This window comes from Mizuhopecten yessoensis, unplaced genomic scaffold (genome assembly GCF_002113885.1).
Source record: "Mizuhopecten yessoensis strain PY_sf001 unplaced genomic scaffold, ASM211388v2 scaffold9719, whole genome shotgun sequence".
Lineage (NCBI taxonomy): Eukaryota > Metazoa > Mollusca > Bivalvia > Pectinida > Pectinidae > Mizuhopecten > Mizuhopecten yessoensis.
Window position 1 is genome coordinate 124829 of NW_018408188.1, and position 20354 is coordinate 145182.

Consider the following 20354-nt stretch of genomic DNA (forward strand, 5'->3'; position numbering starts at 1 on the left):
CCAAGTTTAGGGTTTGGAGGAAAACCAGAGTACCCGGAATAATACCATTGACCTGCAATCAGTACCCGGTGACTGTCTCAAGTAGGCCTCGAACCCGCGACCCACTGGTGGAGGGCTAGTGATCTTAAACGGTCAGACGCCTGAACCACTCCTCAATTATCATGTACATATATAGGCAATGCAAATATAGTTTTAGATCACATTGGCGAGGTTCTATCCATTGAAATATAAAAAATAAAATGGACAGAATGGCAACAGGATAGTATGGTATCCTATTGTAGTTATGTTATATGATGTGTATCATTTGTGAGTTATGGATCTTCCTGTATTTATTCCATGTAGGTGGTTTATTGTTTCGGTAGACAACTTTTGCTATTTCGGAGAAAGAATATATATTCCACAATCAATGGTGAAATAAATTGTACAGGTTTCCGAAAAATTATATGTAAGCAATATGCATTAACAACTTATTAATTTAATAAGGGAAAATGAGACTGTTTCTTACTTACAGAATGGCAAACAAAGCCCCAACGCATCGCCTATTTGAGGATGAAGAACACGCAAAAGTATATGCAAAATATCGGCCATCCTATCCAAAGGAATTATACGATAAAATAATAAAATATTGCAGGCAGTCAGACGCAAACGAATTATCCATAGCTATTGACGTTGGATGTGGAAGCGGACAGAGTACTCTCCCCTTGAGCAACCTATGTAGGCATGTTACTGGAATAGATATTAGCAGGGAACAAATCTTGGAAGCAAGAAAAGCCGCAAGTAATATCGACTTCAGAGTTGGTTCTGCAGAGGACATGAGTTTCCAAGGTGATGGAACTGTAGACCTCGTGACTACAGCTTCTACCATTCATTGGCTAGACAAACCGTCGTTTATGACGGAGGTCAGCCGCGTGCTTCGACCAGGAGGTGTTTTGGCAGTGTATTCATATGGATTCGATATGATACACAACAAAGAAGCACAACAGCTTGTATGGGAGGTAAACGATTTTGCCACAACGGCTCAAAATATAAATGCAGCATTTGTAAAATACCATATGGGATAAAACAAAGAGCTTAGGTAATATAAGAAAGTACCCCCATGTGTGTAAGGTATACGCGAGTGAAGATCATGTATTTGTATTTGCCTCCTGGCGACGGCGGGATCTGATACCGACGTGCTTTGTCACTGCAACACCACATTTGAGGCACCAAGCCCAGGATTTCAGCCGGTTACATTATAATGACAACGGGCAAACCAATAATTACGACTGCCCATTTAAAACTGAACGTCAAAGTGGCAAGTTTCAATATGAAGGACAAAAGAGAACAACCGAGAAACCGCGCGAGAGAATCTATGCAAATGGGGTAGCAGATCAATTTTGTTATCTCCAAAGTGTCTTAATATATAGTTAATAATATTAGCAGAAGACATAAGACTCTGTATGGCCCCACACGTCATCCAAAAGAAAATCAATTATGTAGGAGAACAAAATAAGAGGTCCCAGATGTTGCTTTATGGAGAGAGAGGGTTGGTGGAAGCCAATATCACTTAAGGATGTGCTTCAATATGAGTAGGGATGGCGAATTGCTCTTCTTCTGATACATACCTCCCCATTGACAAGTTTGTTGATAGGTTTGATTGTATATATTCACAATGTCCTCGGGTTTACCTCAAGTCCCCCGAGCACAGCGGCACATCAAGGCGGAAAGGATCAGAGGGGAGGGAGGGGGAGAGTAGCACATTCATTTTTTGTTCTCCCATGTCTTTCTGAAATAGGAGAAAAATCCTGATTCTGCTAGGTCTGCATTATCAGTCGCCTCATACGATAACATAGAGGGAAAAACAAATGCTCTATTTCCCCGGATCTACAGGGAAGATAACTCAGTGAAATATTTACGCTCAGAAATGCAATATATCATTCAGATTAGAAATCTGACAGCCTCCTTTTTGCGAGCATCTTTTTCAGTTACAGGGTAACTTTCTAGGACGTTTATAATAAAATACTTATTGTTAAAAATTGTTATTCATTATCATTTTATTACTTGTTGCAGGGTTTATTTAGAACCACGTTACGAGATGACTGGGTTCCTGACGCGCACATGCATATCGACAATGGCTTAGCTTTGATCGAACTCCCTTTCAACGATTTCCAAAGGTAACTTTACATATATACACCAACATACCCAACACGCTAGGATGCACGTCCTTTTGATGACCTTAGCTGTTGATAGCACGTTAAACCCTATACAACCAACCAAACAACCAACCAACCACTATATGACCTATCCTGTGTTGATGGGCAGTTAAGCATGTAATAATAATAACCATGCATAGTTGTATTTACGTTTGTGTTGAATAGCCTGTTATTCTGCGTCTGGTTTTGATGATCACCGTGTCTTTAATTTTTCGTTGGTGTTTCTTTGTAACTATGGTTGTTTATAATTTCCATCCTAACTATACTGTTAAGCATATGGCTCTAATCTCAATTATTTTTTGAATTGTTTCCTAATTATGTATTTTGAAATATTATGTTAAGGTGTGACTCATGCGGTCTTTTCTACCTTATTTCTTTCATCATGTTGTTATAATTAAATTTCTTTGTTAACTTTATTACTCCGCTTTGCATCGATACAGGTCGCGGATCGAGAAAGTGTATCGTAAAAGGAGGCTAATGTGGAACCCCCGCGGAACTGGGTGTGTGCTTTTTTGCCCTCTTCCTGGGGACACACAAGCGACTAAAATAGATCTGCTGCAATCATTGCAGTATTTTGAATTATTATATTTCTTTCTGCTTCCGAACAACCTCGTTTGCTTCCTTGCGCTTTGCTTGGCAATACCTCACTTTTGGCTTTAATGTTGAGCATTCGCCCAGGTGGGGAAGGCAATGTACACACAAGCACGCATACACAATATGCATGGAGGCACATCCTTAAATGAACTTAACTATTCATATGACGCTTAACAATATAAAAAGCAAAGAAAGCATTCGGCATGGTATTTCAGTGTGATAGTACTATAAAGTCGGCATCAGATCCGCGCTATCAGAAAGAGGCAAATACATCAACATACCCTGCCTCCGGCACACATGCATATGCACGCATAAACATCACATATGGAAACACGTCTTTAAATGACCTTAGGTGTTAATATAGAACGTTAAACAAAATAAAACCAAACCTTGCAGTCTAAGGGGACACTGAAGAAAGCAAACCTGATATGATGTCCCATTGCAACACATAATGTCTTCTTTTTCTCCTTTTTGTAATTCCTTACCCTTTCTTTTCGGCGTTCGTATATTTTGATACCATTTCGCCTGGAGTAACTAGATTAGGTATGCAAGAACGTGTTGGGATCGCATATCACAGAGTACGAGAAAGAAGGTCACTGTAGATCCCGAGGTAGGTGTACAGCTCGGTAAACAAAAGAATCATTATTGACAGGGAGCTATGGATTGCATTGTTTCAATCACTTTCTCTCTGTCCTATAGGTTGGAGCCTTTACTGATCGAGAGAGAAGTCGATATAGATTCCTACATTGGTTTTATTGGATCCTGGGCGCCATGGCAAACATATAAGAAAAGGAACCGAGAGACCAACATTTTGACTGATTTAAGGCAGAGGTAAAGTTGGACTCCTGTATATATGTATATATCCTGAATAATCTCCTTGAAGGGATGAATTTTTCTTTTTATATTATATATATATTTATATAGTCACGATGGAAAATAAGTTAACAATATTCAGTATCTGTTTCATGCAATTGATAGCAACAATTTACGAAACAGCTGCATGATACGGTGCATTTCCGTTTTGGTTTATAGTGTCTTTGACCAAATTGTAAAGGTGTAATTACATAATTTGTCTTTCGTCCATATGACTTCATGCTCTCATCGTTGCAATAAATACACGTGAAGTCGTATATCAAATATATCACGTCAAAAACGCAAATGGTTATCATATTCGTATTTCGTCTTCTGTTCTCGTATCAATATAATTGTAAGTAGCTTATCATCTTATCTCTTATCATCTTATTTGTATCGCATTAAGCATTACTACATCATGGCTTGAAATACAAACTGTACGTAGTCAGAGAGGGACCTAATAAATTGTCAGAACATGTGTCAAACCATTTGATTGAAGCCAATTAAAAGCTGACTAACTGATAAAATATTACCCATAAAAGGCAGTTTAGGAAAACTTGAAACTAAAGCTATTTGGATTTCCAACTTTTTGGTCGCTTACATCATCGATGAGTCCTAGGAGGAGGAAACAGCTGCATGACGCAATGTAATTCCTTATTGACATACTGTATCTATTACTCAAATTTTAAATACCCAATCACATGTGTGTTACGTTCAAATTTGAAGATACAAGGCGGTAGACTCTGTTGGTACATTTTTAGACCCCGATGTTTGCTGTTACCTTGATAGTCACAGCAATCTCTTATCAGTAGTGGCATGGTGCATTACACTCTGTAGTAATTAATTTGAAATTAACCAGTTCTTTTCTTAAATTTTGAAATTCATAAATAATGGATATGTATGCACCTCTCCTTTTTTAACAGTAGTTTACACTTGTATGGATTTCCGATTTTTGGGTCCCTAGTATCACCGATGAGTCGTAGAAGCAGAAATAGTTGTAAGATGCAGTGTTATTCATTTTTGGCATGCTGTCCTATTACGAAATTTGCTAAAAGTGCAATCACTTGTGCGTGTGTTACGCTTATCTTTTATATATATAACGTATTCCAAGAATGGTTTTGACTGATAATGTTTGTTTGTTTCATGTCTTATACTTTCAAACTTGAAACCAGCTGAATACAATATGCGCATTTACAGTATCCAATGTGATGTTTTTCTTTCAGATTGAGGACTCTGTACACAGATGGTTTGACCGGTCAAATCCGTCCAATCATCCTTACTTCACCAATCTATGTACTGCTGGGACGGAAATAAAACATGTAATTCGGAATATCTGTATTACACAATATTATACGGGAATAGCCTGTTGCTACTGGTGTATTTATCGTAGGTAAGGTATTCCATTATTAAGAAATGGTTTGGAGAACGTTATGTGACAACGAATATATAATAAATATGCATTAAAGATTCTTGTAAACATTATTAATTCAACGTTTAGGTTTTTTTATCCTAACTGCATTACCACTCTTAGGCATGTGTGTTTTGAATTCTTTTATGTATTTTGTTCTAGTATACTAAGGATGTTACTTTTGTTTTAAAGCAGCCATTGTCCTCTGGATGTTTTGTTTGTATATTTCGGGAATAAATGCATTCAGATATTGAGTCATGTGTCGATGGTTTTACATTTCACACTCTCAGTGTTTGTGTTGTCATGTATGAATGCATATAAAATTGGCTCTTGTAGTGTTTTTCTACGCGGTGATAGATCGAGTAAAGGGTCCCTGGGGTACAATTAAGCTAAACGTTATAAGAGCCATTCACCATAATTAAAATGGTAGGAGTTATCAACAAAGGATCCAAGAGGAATCCTGGTGCACACCTTCATATGATCCTGATTGCTTTTGAGGGCACAACGCATTGCCTTCCTCACCTGGTCGAAGGTTCAAAATTAAAGCTAACAGTGAGGTATCGCTTTGAAATAAAAGGTCGTTAGAAGTTGGGAGAAACAGAAGGATCCAGCAGAATTATTTTGGTCGTTTTTGTGTCCGCAAGTTGAGGGCACACAGTTTTTGTTTTGTTTTGGTATTGTTTAATGGCCCATCGACAATGTGAATCATTAAAGGCCAAATAATTCTGTTAAGAGAGACATTCATAAAAATAAACACATCAAACCAAAAATTCAATGATTTTAATAATCATATATTTATTACAGAAACTGTATCAAATACAATTTTCATAGGTGACACATTATAGGTTGTCACGTTTTTGATTACAGTCGGCGCGTTCAATTGATCGACTGTAAATGGCTTATCACACGAATGACAATAAGGTTGGTCTTCTTTACGTAAAATATAAATATGTGAGCTTTCAGTTGATTAACCCGTTGTGCGCTTAAACGCGCACATATGGCGGTATTCATGGTGAAATCAGTTGGTCGATGTTAGGAAATGAAAAAGAAATAAATCCGAAAGACTAGAGTGAAATAGGATACATCGTATACGTATTTAGTATCCAGCTGGTTTATTTTGCATTTTATTAATACTTAAATGAATGTAACACATAATGAAAAAGAATGAAAAACTATTTACATTTGTATAATGGGGTTGTTCTGTCAGATACATTACTAGTACACGTACGATGTTAATTAAATGGAGTTGATCGGCGATTAGGGTTTTCAAAACACAATTGGACCTTGTGCCTGTTATGTTTTGTGGGGAACGTTCATGATTGACTGGTGATACAAAAATGTTCCAATTACCTGGTATTAACAGTGAACTGGTAACAGGTAAGGCTGCGTTGTTTACTTATTATCTGCGTGTACAGTACGTACATGTTTATGAACGCATATTTAAACGCTACTCGATTAAGGCCAAAGCTATTTTGGTATTTGATGTGAGCATTAATTACTGTTAGATGAATATAGATAACCATTAAAATTTGGCTGAAATTACAACAAATTTATATCAGGAAAGATAACTCATTTACGAGACCTTATTTATTCATAGACCATTCCGTATTATATATCAACCACGAGAACTATCGCATAGTTGTGCGTACGCTCGCTATTTTTCACATTAGTTTTTCATCTTGCGCACACCACACATATAACATTGTGGGATCCCACAACTGTTACACAAAAATGTGATTGCATCTTTAAGATTGGTAATAGATACAGAAACTCAGAAATGAATTCACTTGCATCATACAGCAGAACTAAAATATTCTGGAGAGAATGTATATGAAGAGGAGTATAGCTCTGTGAAATTGTGTCCAATTCAAACGACTAGTGACAGACCATAGCATAATATAATAGGAAAGTAGTATATCAAGTTTGAGAGAATCACTTTAGAGCTGATTAACATACACTTTAAATAATATCCCAGACAGACGATCAGACAGGGTGATTCCAATATACCCCCTCCCCAACTTCGTTGCGGGAGAATAATGATGTTATCGATAAATGTTATCTTGCGGTACTCCTTATCCGTTTTTTTGAAAACAGGGTTTCCCAACTTAATCTTTCCTGGAGAAAAAAAATCGATGTTAATATACCTAGGGCCTTTCCGTTCAAGTGGTAAAACCGTTTTTTTCTTTTTTTAACGTAACATTTTAGGCTATAAATCCTGGCGGACATGCAAATGTGTATGCATGCCTTGCAAGGCTTTGTCAAGTCCCGGCTGAAAACAGCATCAGTTTACTAGGTCTGACCTTTGTCTACGTGTTGTGCCTAAATTTGACATCAGAACCGGGCTGTTGCATTCGTGATGACTGGACCCGGAAGTATATATTTTTAGTATATGTCCTTTTTTAATATATATATATATATATATATAGTGTGTGTTGCGAAACAGATCATACATCATTCTACCCATATATAGTCCACCGTTCTAGGTATGTATATTTATGATTGATGTCTTGTTAAGAACAGTTATTTAACTGTTGGCTATTACTTTACAAGTTTATTGTCATTTAACGTGTGAGTGTGTGTGATTAAGAAATAATCAACGTATGTGCGTGTCACATGGGACGAGTTTCGGTTTGTGATCCGGGAAAAAGAACACCAACGAACTGATTACAATTTCAAATATTTATTTACATTAATATTCAAACCCTCAATATATGGGGCACACTCACTCACTCACTCACACTCACTCCTAATCTATTAATTATAACACAGCAGTATGTGACCCACATCCACGACATACATACAAAGTTCCGTAATAGGTCACTAACAATGTGACAGCTCAATCCAGAGCTTCACAAAAGCTACACAAACCATCCACCTCAAGCAAAACGCTGCATGGAGTACTATTTGCTATACCCAGCACAGAATGAGGAACAGTTGTACCGTAGTGTCCATAACAATACACCTCTGATTACGAATGAGATACAGTAGTACCGTAGTGTCCATAACAATACACCTCTGATTACGAATGAGGTACCGATGTCACCCGAAGCACGTCCGGCGGCTACACTTTGTCGGCTTCCAAGACACAAGCCTGTGTGATGACTATACCTGGTTTATTTCTTAGCGGGATGTTTGGTTGGTAAAGGTTTACAGGTGTTGACACCACGCCTGGTCCTGACTGGTTGATGATTCGGCGATTGCCGTCATGCGAAGCTACCATAAGCAAATAAATAAAACAGTTCACTCATTACTCCTTTCTCACCTAACATAAATAGCTTCTTTCTCACCTAACATAAATAAATAAAATAAAAAAATAAATACAACATTTGATACAGCGCCCTATCTAGCTAACATAAGCCACTCTAAAGCGCTTTAGAGTACATAAATATACAATTTTATACAGTCAATCCAATTAGCATATATATATTAATCAATACAATATTGAGGAATTCGCAAGCTAATATTTTTGATTTTGTATGGATATTGCATGTACAGTTTGTTAAGCTGTTTTCTGAAAAAGCTCAAATAATTCAAGTTTGTATGTGTGACCATAATAAGAACATAATACAAGTTGTGTGGCATGATCCCCTTGGGTCATCACTAGTTATAATTTATAACATTTGTATAGCGCCCTACATACTGTAAAGCACATGGATAATGGTATTCCTACAATAACATTTATACATATAGTAGATAACAAGAGGCCCATGGGCCTTAACGGTCACCATAGTCCTACAGTATCTTGTTAAGTTAAATCCACAGGAAACCTTTTTTTGTTAAACATCAGAACACTATAAAGTATAACGGAAATTACTGAGAACATTGTGCATAAGTAATCATCTGTGTCAAATGTATAGTGTCCACAATTAGTGAATATGATATACAATTTTGCTGTAGAAGAAGATGGTTCTACATATATACAAGAGGCCCAGAGGGCCTGTATCGCTCACCTGAATATGTTTAAAACAATTGGTACGAAGTAAAGATATAGCACTCCATGGAAGGTGCTGTAAGTACATAATGAAATTTCAGAAAGATCAATCAAGTACTTGAGATATAACGAGAACAAACTTCAAACAGAGCCCAACCCCTATGCCCCTAGAGGGGTCATACCCACCGTTTATACAAGGAGAAGGATTTTAAAGGTGTTACCTCTATTTCCTCTATTCGGCCCCGCCTCACTGCACCCAGGGGGGTCAGACTCGCTGTTTATATGAAATTAAGTCCCTTTTATCCAAGGATGCTCCAGACTAAATTAGGATAAAATCCCCTAATCCCTATGGTAGAAGAAGGATTTGTAAATGTTTTACCTCTATTTCCCCTATTATGCCCACCCCTCATGTTTCAGAGGAGGGGGAGGGGGGCCCACCCGACGTTTATTCAAAACTAGTTCCCCTTAACCCAAGGATGATTCACAACAAATATGGACCAATTCAATTCATTCCTACAGAAGTAGAAGGATTTTAAAAATCATTTGCTTTGTTCCCCTATTGGGCCCCGCCCCTGAGGCCCCTGGGGCGGGGCTTTGTATTTTGTACAAAATTAGTTCCCCTTCACCCAAGGATGCTTCAGACCAGATATGGAACAAATCCTTTCATTCCTACAGAAGAAGGATTTTAAAGAATTTGCTATATTTCCCCTATTGGGCCCAATCCCTCAGCCCCCAGGGGGGCTAGACCCACCGTTTATACAAAATTGGTTCCCCATCACCAAAGAATGCTTCAGACCAAATATGGACCGAATCCTTTCATTCCTACAGATTAAAAGGGTTTTAAATAATTTGCTATGTTTCCACTATTGGGCCCCGTCCCTCAGCCCCCTGGGAGGCCAGACCCACCATTTATACAACATTTGTTCCCCTTCCCTCAAGGATGCTTCTGACTAAATTTGGTCATAATCTGCTCAGTCGTTCATAACTAGTAGCGTTTTAAAGAAAAAGTTTACGGACGGACGACGGACGCTGCGGTATGGCATTAGCTTACCATGGTCCTTTGGACCAGGTGAGCTAATACAAACTAATATATTGTCCACACAAACATAAAAGATTTACACACAAACATTAGGGCAATGTCTACAAACACAAGATATTGTATATAAAACAGTTTTACAAATTATAAAAATACGAACACATGGAATACACAAACACTAAGACATTGTACACAAATATTAAGACATTGTGAAAAACATTAAGACATTGTATACAAAAATTAAGACATTGTATACAAACACTAAGACATTGTAAACACTAGGATGTTGTACACAAACACTATGACATTGTATACACAAATATATCATAAAAGCAAATTCTTTACATGTATATCCTTTATTAGGATGCAAGAGATTAATTGTATTAGTTTATATCATAATTGATAATCAGAACTAATTAGTGAATGGAGAAGACTATCACTTGTATAGGCCTCACCATGTTGTCCTATCCTTTGATACATACATAGTCATTTAAATACAATAATGTATTTGAAGTTGATGTTTTGAAAATGGGACACCACTTTTCTTCTGTCTGATTACAATAAGTAAATGCACCGTCACGTCTGTAAAGATTATAAGACTCGTTCATGCCCAGGGGTGTAAGATAGGGAAATTCCATCCAAGGTTTTGCCAAATTTGAAAAACCCGAGGGTCTTATTTCCCTATCCTACACCTTTGGGTATGAAAGAGTATTTATGCCTACTCCACATAAAACTCAACACATATATAGAATTGAATAAGGCCATCATAAGATGACAATTTATTATAATGACATCATGACACAAACTATGAAAATGATGTTTACTGTCAATTTACATCCTTAGGTGGGGATTCGACAGAATTACGCCATAAAGTGAACAATAGAAAGCTTATTGAATTCTTATAGTTCACTTCCCCACCAAAGCAGTATTTTTCTCTCATTCCAATCACCAGAATATGCCCAGAAACCATAAAAATGCATTTGGACTGGACACCATTTTGAAGATATCAATTTTTCTTCATCACTTCGCCTTTTCCGCATTGCGGCATCGGAGAGTTCCAAATTCATGACGTCACGCCATTGTTGAGCCATTGTGACGTCACGTCACGTGAAATGGGGTGTAAGATAGAAATTTACTACACCCCTTTCTTACCCTGGACAGCTCATCTATCTTATACACACAGGGAAATGGTAGAACACTTACTGATTACAGGAAGATAATGAAAAAAAACCAGGAAAATTTACATTTAGAATGGCTCAGCACTCTAGCCTGGTCATGCTCACATGGATTAGCTACGTACTGATGTATCACCTGTACCAAACTATGAGAGAATATGGCTCAAAAATAGGTCAATGAGAAGTCTGGTATCGGTCATTTATCGGTTATTCACAACAAGGAAACTCAAAACGGTTTATACAAATAAACAAAAGATATAATTGCCATAGCACTTTCCACAGAGATGGAAGTTCTGAATGGATTTACCAGCAGTGACGTCCCTGTCTAGGATAATCAATTATAGATAGTTTTTATCGCAGAAATATAAAGTGAAATATGAATGGAAATTTAAAGACGGGTGACTTGGGTCTGTATATTAAGTGGTCAACATGGAAGTATAACAGGAATTCCCAACTACTAAATGAGGTTTCACTAAATGGGTGTGATATGTAGAATTGCACAGTAAAATCAAACATCAAGTAGGTTTATAAAATAGAAGGAAATTAACTTTGGAATGTACAGACCTGTAGTCCAAACCACTTAAATATGCTGTAGGAGAACAGCATAGCTCGTCTATTAATTTTATTTTTTTGAAAAAGTGTTTATTGAAAATAGATCAGAAATCTAGAACTACATTGTCGAACGCACACTCCCGCTATCACCCCAAAGTATCCCCTAACGCACCTTGATTTCCATATGCAAAAAAATAAATTACTGTAAAAATGTAGAACTCTTAGTTAGGTTTGATTGATATGCTAGAAGACTATAGAAACAAAAGGCCCAATGTGCCTGAATTGCTCAATTGGTATTTATTTCACACTTGTTATCTTAAAAAGTGGACTAAAATACAGCTACAGGCAGAATATCAGTGTTTGATTCATAAGAACCTATTAAAAGATTTAAACATATGACGCCTGTGACAATGAATGTCGAACAAGGACTTTAAGTTGAACAGAGTTCATAGTCTTCCAACCCAGCATGCTTCTGGCAAAATAGCATTACCCTTGACCTTTTGGTTATAAAGACCAAATCATTTAAAGATTTAAACATAAATTGAATATGGGCGAAGGTCATTCACTTGGTAGTCCTTCATCCCAGCATATTAATGGCCAAATAGCATCACCCTTGGTCTTTTGCTGTGACCTTGAATATGTGTCAAGGTCGTTTATTTGAACAAACTTGGTAATCCATCATCCCAGCATGTTATTTGCATTAGCCTAGGCCTCTTGGTTATTCAGAAGAAGTTGTTTTAAAGTTTAAATCATATTTGACCCATGTGACCTTTGTGTCATTAATTTGAACAAACTTTGTAGCCCTTCATCCCAGCATGCTACTAGCCAAACATCATCATCATAGGCCCCTTGGTTATTCAAAAGAAGTTCTTTTAAAGGTTTTTAACATATTCAACCCTTGTGACCTTGAATATAAGTCAAGGTCATTCATTTGAACAAACTTGGTAGCCCTTCATCCAAGAATGTAACTGGCAAAATATCATTACCTTATACCTCTTTGTTATTCAGAAGAAGTTGTTAAAAGGTAAAAAGTTTTTTTTTTCATTTGGAAAAACTCGGTAGTTCTTTATTCCAGCATGCTACTGGCCAAATATCATAATCATCCTGTGCCTTTTGGTTGTTTGAAGATTTTACGACATTTGACCCATGTGAAAGTGGGTCAAAGTCATTCATTAGAACAAACTTGGTAACCCTTTATCCCAGCATGCTACAGGCCCAATATCAGTACGCTTGGCGTTTTGGTTATTGAAAAGTCGTTTAAAGATTTTAACATATTGACCCATGTGACCTAGAAAGTGGGTCAAAATCATTCATTTGGACAAACTTGGTAGAGTATTTAACATCAGGTAAAACACTTTTATGAACACGTATAAAAGAAGGTTTATATCCTTGTTATATACAGCAAGAGTTTTTGACTTCCTGGTAGCAGATGGTAAGCTATTCAGTAATGTGACCGAAACCCTCCCAGTGCACCGTGTTCTATAAGTAACTGTACGACATTTTGGACACACAACAATGATTCTGCCTGTTTCCCATCGCAGTGATCGTGACGGCTGATACAAGGTAACAGGCTTTGTAAGGTCATTTAAGAATGTGCTCCATCGGACAGTTCACTGATTATTTTTTATAATCTATTAGTCACGATTTTATAGTTTGAACCAAGTATACAATGATACGAAATACTCAAAATTTAGTTAAAAGTCATGGGAAGTAAAAAGAGAACTTATTAGTATTCCTCTATTCTTTCAGAATTGAAATAAAAGAACACGATACTGACCCATTCAATAATTTGGCTAAGAAGTCTGCATGGATTTGAATTCCCAATTTTTTAGCCAACCTTCATCTGATGGTGGCTATTCAAATCGCCCTGCGTCCGTAGTGCATCAGACCGTCGTCCGTCCTTAAACAATTCTTGTTATCTAAGGAAATACCGGAGGCTCCCCTTGGTCCCTTGCTGTGCAGTGCAATTTTTGAAACTAATCGGACAAACAACATGGCCAACAAGCAGCCGTCTTGGATTATGACAGTGAAGGTTTGTTTTGGCTATTTCTCAGAAAGTACCACAGTGATCTTTCTCAAATTATATATGTAGGTTCCCAACATGGCCGACAGGCAGCCTTTTTGGATTTTGACAGTGAAGGTTTGTTACGGCTATGAGTACTGGAGAGATCATCTCAAATTATATATGTAGGTTCCCCTAGGTCTGTAGTTGTGCATGTTTAATTTTAAGAATGAACAAAAATGGCCGATAGGCAACCGTCTTGGATTGTGACATTGAAGGTCTTTTTTCGCTATTTCTCAGGAAGTACTGGAGGGATCTTTCTCAAATTTGATATGCAGGTTTTCCTTGGTCCCTCGTTTTGCAAGATAATTTTTGAGACATATTAGATAAACAAAATGGCCGAGATGCCGCCATCTTTGATTTTTAAGTGAATATTTGTTATCGCTATTTCCCAATAAGTAGTGGAGAGATCTGATCAGATAAACAGAATGGCAAACAGGCAGCCATTTTGGATTTTGATAGTGAAGGTTTGTTATGGCTACTTCTCAAGAAGTACTCGAGAGATCTTTCTTAAAGTTTTTATGTAGGTTCCCCTTGGTCTGCAGTTTTGCATATTTTTTTACAGGACTGATCGGATAAACATATCTTTGAATTTGACAGTTTGACAGGTTTGTTTGTGCTATTTCCCAGGAAGTACTGGAGGGTTCTTTCTCAAATCATATATGCAAGTTCCCAACTATCCTTTATTGTTCATGTTTGCTTTTAAAACTGATCAGATTACCAAAATTGACGACCAAAAGCCATCTTCGATATTTGACATTGAAGGTTTGTTAGAACTATTTATCAGGAATAACTTGAGGGATCGTTCCAAAATTTGATATGTAGGTTCCCCTTAATCCCTCGTTGTGTATGTTTTTATTTTGAGACTGATCTTAAAAACAAAATGGCCATTGGAAGACCTAAAAAGATCTTTCTCATATTGCAATGACCGATTCAATTTCTTTTACATGAAGTACTGTACTAGTAAATATGTGAAATGACAAACTCACTTTGACGGTTGTCTTTTATACACAGCAGTATCAAGTTTAAATCAAAAGTTACCTCAAGGTGCACGAGAGTGATGATATGTAATTTAGTCGATATCTTTTACAATCCTTTATTAGGTTTTATGTATCACAATATGAATTGCAATGAATTGTTAAATACATGATCATGCATTGCATTGTGTTGCGAAATCTGTTTTTTGTGAAGAAAAGAAGTTTTGTGTAATTAGTAGAAAACATGCATAGTGTTGTGAAATTGGTTATTGTGTAATTATGCATGACCTACATTAATGGCCTTTACGAACATGTAGTGGGATACAGCGGTCATATTCTTTCTCCGAACTTTCACAGGTTTCGGGGACTTCCTTCATTACAACATGCAGCGGGCAACAACAGTTATATTCTTTTCTCAATGTCCGACCTGTAGGAAGTTCATGGTAACGAATTATTACAGTATCTATGCGATAGAAAAATAACTTTATGATCCCCTTTGGATGAATTGTCACCATGCTGTAGTCAGGGCTTGTGGTTGTACGTTACAGTGTAACCGATAATTCGTCTGGATTAACATGCAATGGAAATGGAGGGAGTGGGTGTATTGGTTTATGAGAAAACAGACGAAAAGAAAGCCCTTTTATATCATCGATTTTCCTGTGTGCAACAGCAGTATATTGCGCTTTAAAGGTTTAACGTCTTATTTACACTAAGGTTATTTAAGGAGGTGCATCCGCATGTGTAGTGTATACGCGTAGAGGAAGCATGTGGGTGTATTTAGCTCTTGCGATAGGTTGGACCTGTTGCCGACATAAAAGTGCTATTTCACTGAAATATTAGGCCGACGTTTGGTTTAATTTTGTTTAACGTCCCATTAACAGTGAAGACAATCCAATGACGTGCCTCCATGAGTGAAATGAATGCCACCCCTGCAGATCGGGGATCGAGTAAAGAATACACCTGCTGTAATCCACAGCATGTATCGTAGAAGGCGGGTAATGTGGGAATCTCCTTCAGAACTGGGGATTTGCGTTTGTGCCCTATACTTTGGATTGGTTTGGTTTAATTTTGTTTAACGTCCTATTAACAGCTAAGGTAATTTAAGGACGTGTCTCCATGTTTGTATGGATGCGTGCTTGCGTGTTTGTGTGCAGGAGACAGGGTATGTTGGAATTGCATTTGTGTCCTTTACTTTGGGAAGAAAAAAGCGACCGGATTCAATTTACAGTACTCATTGCAATATTTGATATATTTATGTTTCTCTTAACTTCGTACTACATTATATTTCCTAGCGCCTTGCTTAGCAATACCGAACTTTTGGATTTAATGTTAAACGTTCGACAAAGTGAGAAAGGCCGGGACAAACCAAAGTCCCTGTCTTACGTAAAGCATTAAGGGTAATTGCATCAACGTTGACTTCTTCTCACTAAAATGTGACTGCAAGGAATGCTGTGCTTGGTGCCTTCGACATGGTATTTCAATGAGATAGCACTATTAAGTCGACATCAGACCCGCGCTATCCAAAGGAGGCAATTACACCAAGATATTATGTCTCCAACACACAAACATACATGCACTTAAATACCATGCCGAAGGCCCCAAAGGGTTGTTTGTGTGTACAGGGCTTAATGTCTTAGCAAAAGTCAAGATCATTTAAGGACGTGCCTACCTGTGTGTGTTTTGTATGCGTGAATGTGTGTACATTTGAAGGAACCCAAGGGGAACACTAAATGTTATAGTTATGAATCAGGTTATTATAACCACCGCACAACTACAAACAATTTGGACAAATCAGTCATCACTAATTTTCAGTTATTTGTTTCGGATTGAACGTTATAAAAAAAACCCAGGGTGAAATGAATACGGGTGACCAAACATAATAAGAAAGTATGTGGAGGAAAAACAAAGAAGTTGCAAGTGTTGAAATAGGGGTAGGCCATATCAGATCAATCTTGTTGTTTTTTAAGTCTCCTAAGCAAAACACTGAGGGAAATCCCTGGTCATTCAGGGGTGACGCATCTATCAATGCCATCCTTATCAATTATTACAGGTACGCGAATCAACGGTATATAAATCATCCAGCAGAAAAGAGGCCGGGGTGTTATTGTTAGGCTCAATATACATACAGCTTATAGGTGTAATGCTGAGTATCCAAATTGTTCCGATTGAATGCAACATGTTTGTAAACTTTCGTATTAAGATTTCTTCAATTAAACATATTTCAATATGTTTCTTTTTATTATCATTATAACAAGGAAAATAACTAAATGGACGTTACGTATACATATTTTATTAAAACGCTGATCAATGTCATTGTATTATGAAAAAAGGTTTCTAAATATTTAAGGTCTACTGTTCCGTTTACAGTTAAAGCCATGTATAAATTTCATTTGTGAGTGTGTTATACTAACTAACTGACATTGAAGAAAAGTGTAATTTTATTCTATACTCGGAATGACTAACGTTTGTAGGAGAACATAAATAACATTTAAGCAGGTCGATAGAGGGATTGTCAATGACATCGAAACTCATGTGTACTCGAACATCGACGGCATCTAGTGCAATTAAAATATATACCTATCGGCTATTCAAGTCTAAAAGCAACCGGTTATACAAAGAATGCTTTGAAATTTGCCGTTTATTATGATGAAAAACGAAATAAAAAGCATGAATACAACTCACGTCAAATCACAGTGCCAAACAATAAGGCGTATGTGAATAATGAAGTAGGGGGCAAAGCCGCCACAAGGACAGAGTTTAATCACCACTACATACTTCAATACGGTAAAGGACATGCCTAGTTCTTAAAAACGGTAGTCGCTAAACCCTGCCTAACGGTAAGCATTTAAGGTAATCAGAATGACTGGTTGTCAGTATAATGTGGACGGGTGTAATACTGTGCTGCCGTTGGTTTAACTTCATCAAATAGTTGATATATACAGGACACGTTTTTCCTAAGATTGAGGTATCAACACACGGGTACAGTGAGCTTCATTTTGATTCGACACTCTTCAATAGCAAGATGCACCTTTATACAAAACCTAGTTACCCCACGTAGAACAGAATATGCCATTGGACAAAATATTGGCCAACTTTAGTAAAAGGGGTCATTATTCTCATAGAATGGTCATCACAATATATTGATCGCAGGTACACAAATTCAGAGTGTGATGATTACATCAGCTAAGTTTCATGCGATTTTGTGTTGTTTCACGGCCCATAGACAACGCGAGTCATTTAGGGCCAAACAATAGTGTACAAATAGATAAAATTAATACATCAAACTAGAAATAAAAAAATGTCAAAAAGGTGTACAATTGTAATTGGTTATAAGATAGGAGATATTTACATAAAGATCAACTGAGTGAAAACTAGAACTGTTATCCAGAGGCTAACACAGATACCCTCGCATCCCACAATTAGAATAAAGGGAATATCTGTCCTCAATAAAAATGAAGAAATAAAAAGAAATATATATACACAGGAGCACAACTCCAATATGAAGTCAACCTGTCCGACAAATTCAGAACGAAATATAGTCCTTGGATGCACAACATGAGGCGGTAGTTACCATATCTGTAGTCTTTCGTTGAAATCGCCCCAGTAGTTTAGGAAGTTGTCCAGACAAGGAATTTTCAACAAATGGTCATAACTCCATAGAAAGTGTCAGATTCGAAACAAAACAAATACCTTGATACCTACATCAGGGGGTAGTTATGATATATGTAATGCTTCGTTGAAATTGGCCCAGCAGTTTTGAAAATCGGTGCAAAAGTTTAGGAGAAGTTGCCCGTAAAAGAATTTTTGGACGACAAGACGGTCACATAATTGGCATACCGAGAGACAGACAGGGTGATTCCAGTTTACCCCTCCCCGACTTCGTTGCGGGGGTATAATAATCACATCCTGATTGCATAGAAGCCGCTTCAAATACACATTCTATAGATAACTATACATTATAGATTCTGTCACGGTTTTGTTTAAAATCAGCACATTCAATCACAAAATGATCGACTGTAAATGGCTGATCGCATGCATAATAATAAAGCTGGTCTTTCTAAGGGATAGCCAGTTGGTACATTTTTCTATTTTTAATACCTAAATGCATATTTTACATTATTAAAATGACTGTTAAACTATTTATAATGATGTTGTTCTGTCAGATACAGTACTATTACACGTACGACGTTAATCAAATGGAGATGATCGGCGGTTAGAGTTCATCGATGATTTGACAGTTTTCAAAAACACAACTAGACTCTCCCTGTATTCATTTTGTTACAAAAAATGTTCCAGATAGGTGGTAACAGTTAACTGGTAATATGTAAAGCTGCTGTGTTTGCATATTATCTGCGCGTACAGCACGTACATGCATATGTACGCTACTCGATTAAGGTCGTTTCTATGAAAGCTTGGTATTTTATATTTTATTTTTATTAGCTCACCTGGTTCTTCCGTCCGTCCGATCGTCTGCCTTTCCTTTAAAACGATACTAGTACTAAACGGCCCTGTAGATTTTGACTTAATTTGATCTCGAGCATTCTTAGGCTTAGAACACTCAATATTGCTCAAATTGCAACAAACTTAAATCAGGAAAGGTAAATACGAAACCGTGATTATTCAAATTCCATTCCGTTATTTCACAGTTTGTCATCTTGCGCACACTACACATCATGTAACGTTGTGCGATCCAACATCTGTAACACACATGAATGTAATTGCACCTTTTATATCTGGTAATAGATACAGTGAGACAGAGATGAAGTACACTGCATCATACAGCTGTAATAAATACGTTTGACAAAATATTCTGGAGATGATTTATATTTGGACAGCGCATAACATCGAATGATAGGCAAGTAGTTTTAGAGAATATCTATCGCACCTTTTTAAGATATTATTATAATAATAATAATATACAGCATTTATATAGCGCCCTATATAATTTGTAAAATTACTCAAAGGCACTTTACAACATATGGATAATAGTAATGGTTATAATTGTGAAAACAAACACCAAAGGCTTGCAATCACTTTCATACATTTAACAAGTAATGTGCACATTATTGAACAAATAAAAGGGTGGTATTTACATAACGTCTTTGCAAACATTCTAAAATGCAGAGGTGAAGAGGTGAGTTCTTATGTCCCTCTTGAACTTGGCCAGGGTATTCGACTTCCTAATAGCAGATGGTAAGCTATTCCACAACGTAGCCGAAACCCTCCCAAAGCATTTGTTTCCGTAGGTCACAGTACGAGATTTTGGGACACACAACACATATTCTGACTCCGACCGCAGTGATCTTGACGGCTGATACAGGGTTACAAGTTCCTGGGTGTACTGAGGAACTGTTTGTTTGTTTGTTTGATTTTGTTTAACGTCCTATTAACAGCTAAGGTCATTTAAGGACGGCCTCTCCTGTGTGCAAGATGCATGCGTGTAGTGTATGTGTGTATATTTTGGGAGGCTGCGATACGTTCGTGTTTGTTTCCTTGTGATAGCGCGGAACTGATGCCGACTTTATAGTGCTACCTCACTGAAACATACTGCCGAAGACACCAAGCAGGACGCCCC

At 37.2% G+C, this 20354-nt stretch overlaps 1 protein-coding gene across 1 annotated transcript; it reads left to right on the top strand.

Moving 5' to 3' along the window:
• Positions 1–681: 681 nt before the first annotated feature.
• Positions 682–5290, top strand: LOC110458718 (putative methyltransferase DDB_G0268948). The gene is made up of 4 exons (XM_021510596.1): positions 682–995; positions 2050–2153; positions 3486–3617; positions 4862–5290. Exons 1-4 carry the CDS (start codon positions 813–815, stop codon positions 4950–4952), a joined length of 510 nt encoding a protein of 169 aa, XP_021366271.1. The 5' UTR covers positions 682–812; the 3' UTR covers positions 4953–5290.
• Positions 5291–20354: the final 15064 nt, after the last annotated feature.

Bases quoted from the DNA above. Each gene is read 5' to 3' on its own strand.
- LOC110458718 (XM_021510596.1), top strand. From the start codon at position 813: ATGAGTTTCCAAGGTGATGGAACTGTAGACCTCGTGACTACAGCTTCT. The intron at 2,154-3,485 runs GTAACTTTACAT...TCTGTCCTATAG, and splicing joins CCTTTCAACGATTTCCAAAG to GTTGGAGCCTTTACTGATCG. The intron at 3,618-4,861 runs GTAAAGTTGGAC...TTTTTCTTTCAG, and splicing joins TTGACTGATTTAAGGCAGAG to ATTGAGGACTCTGTACACAG.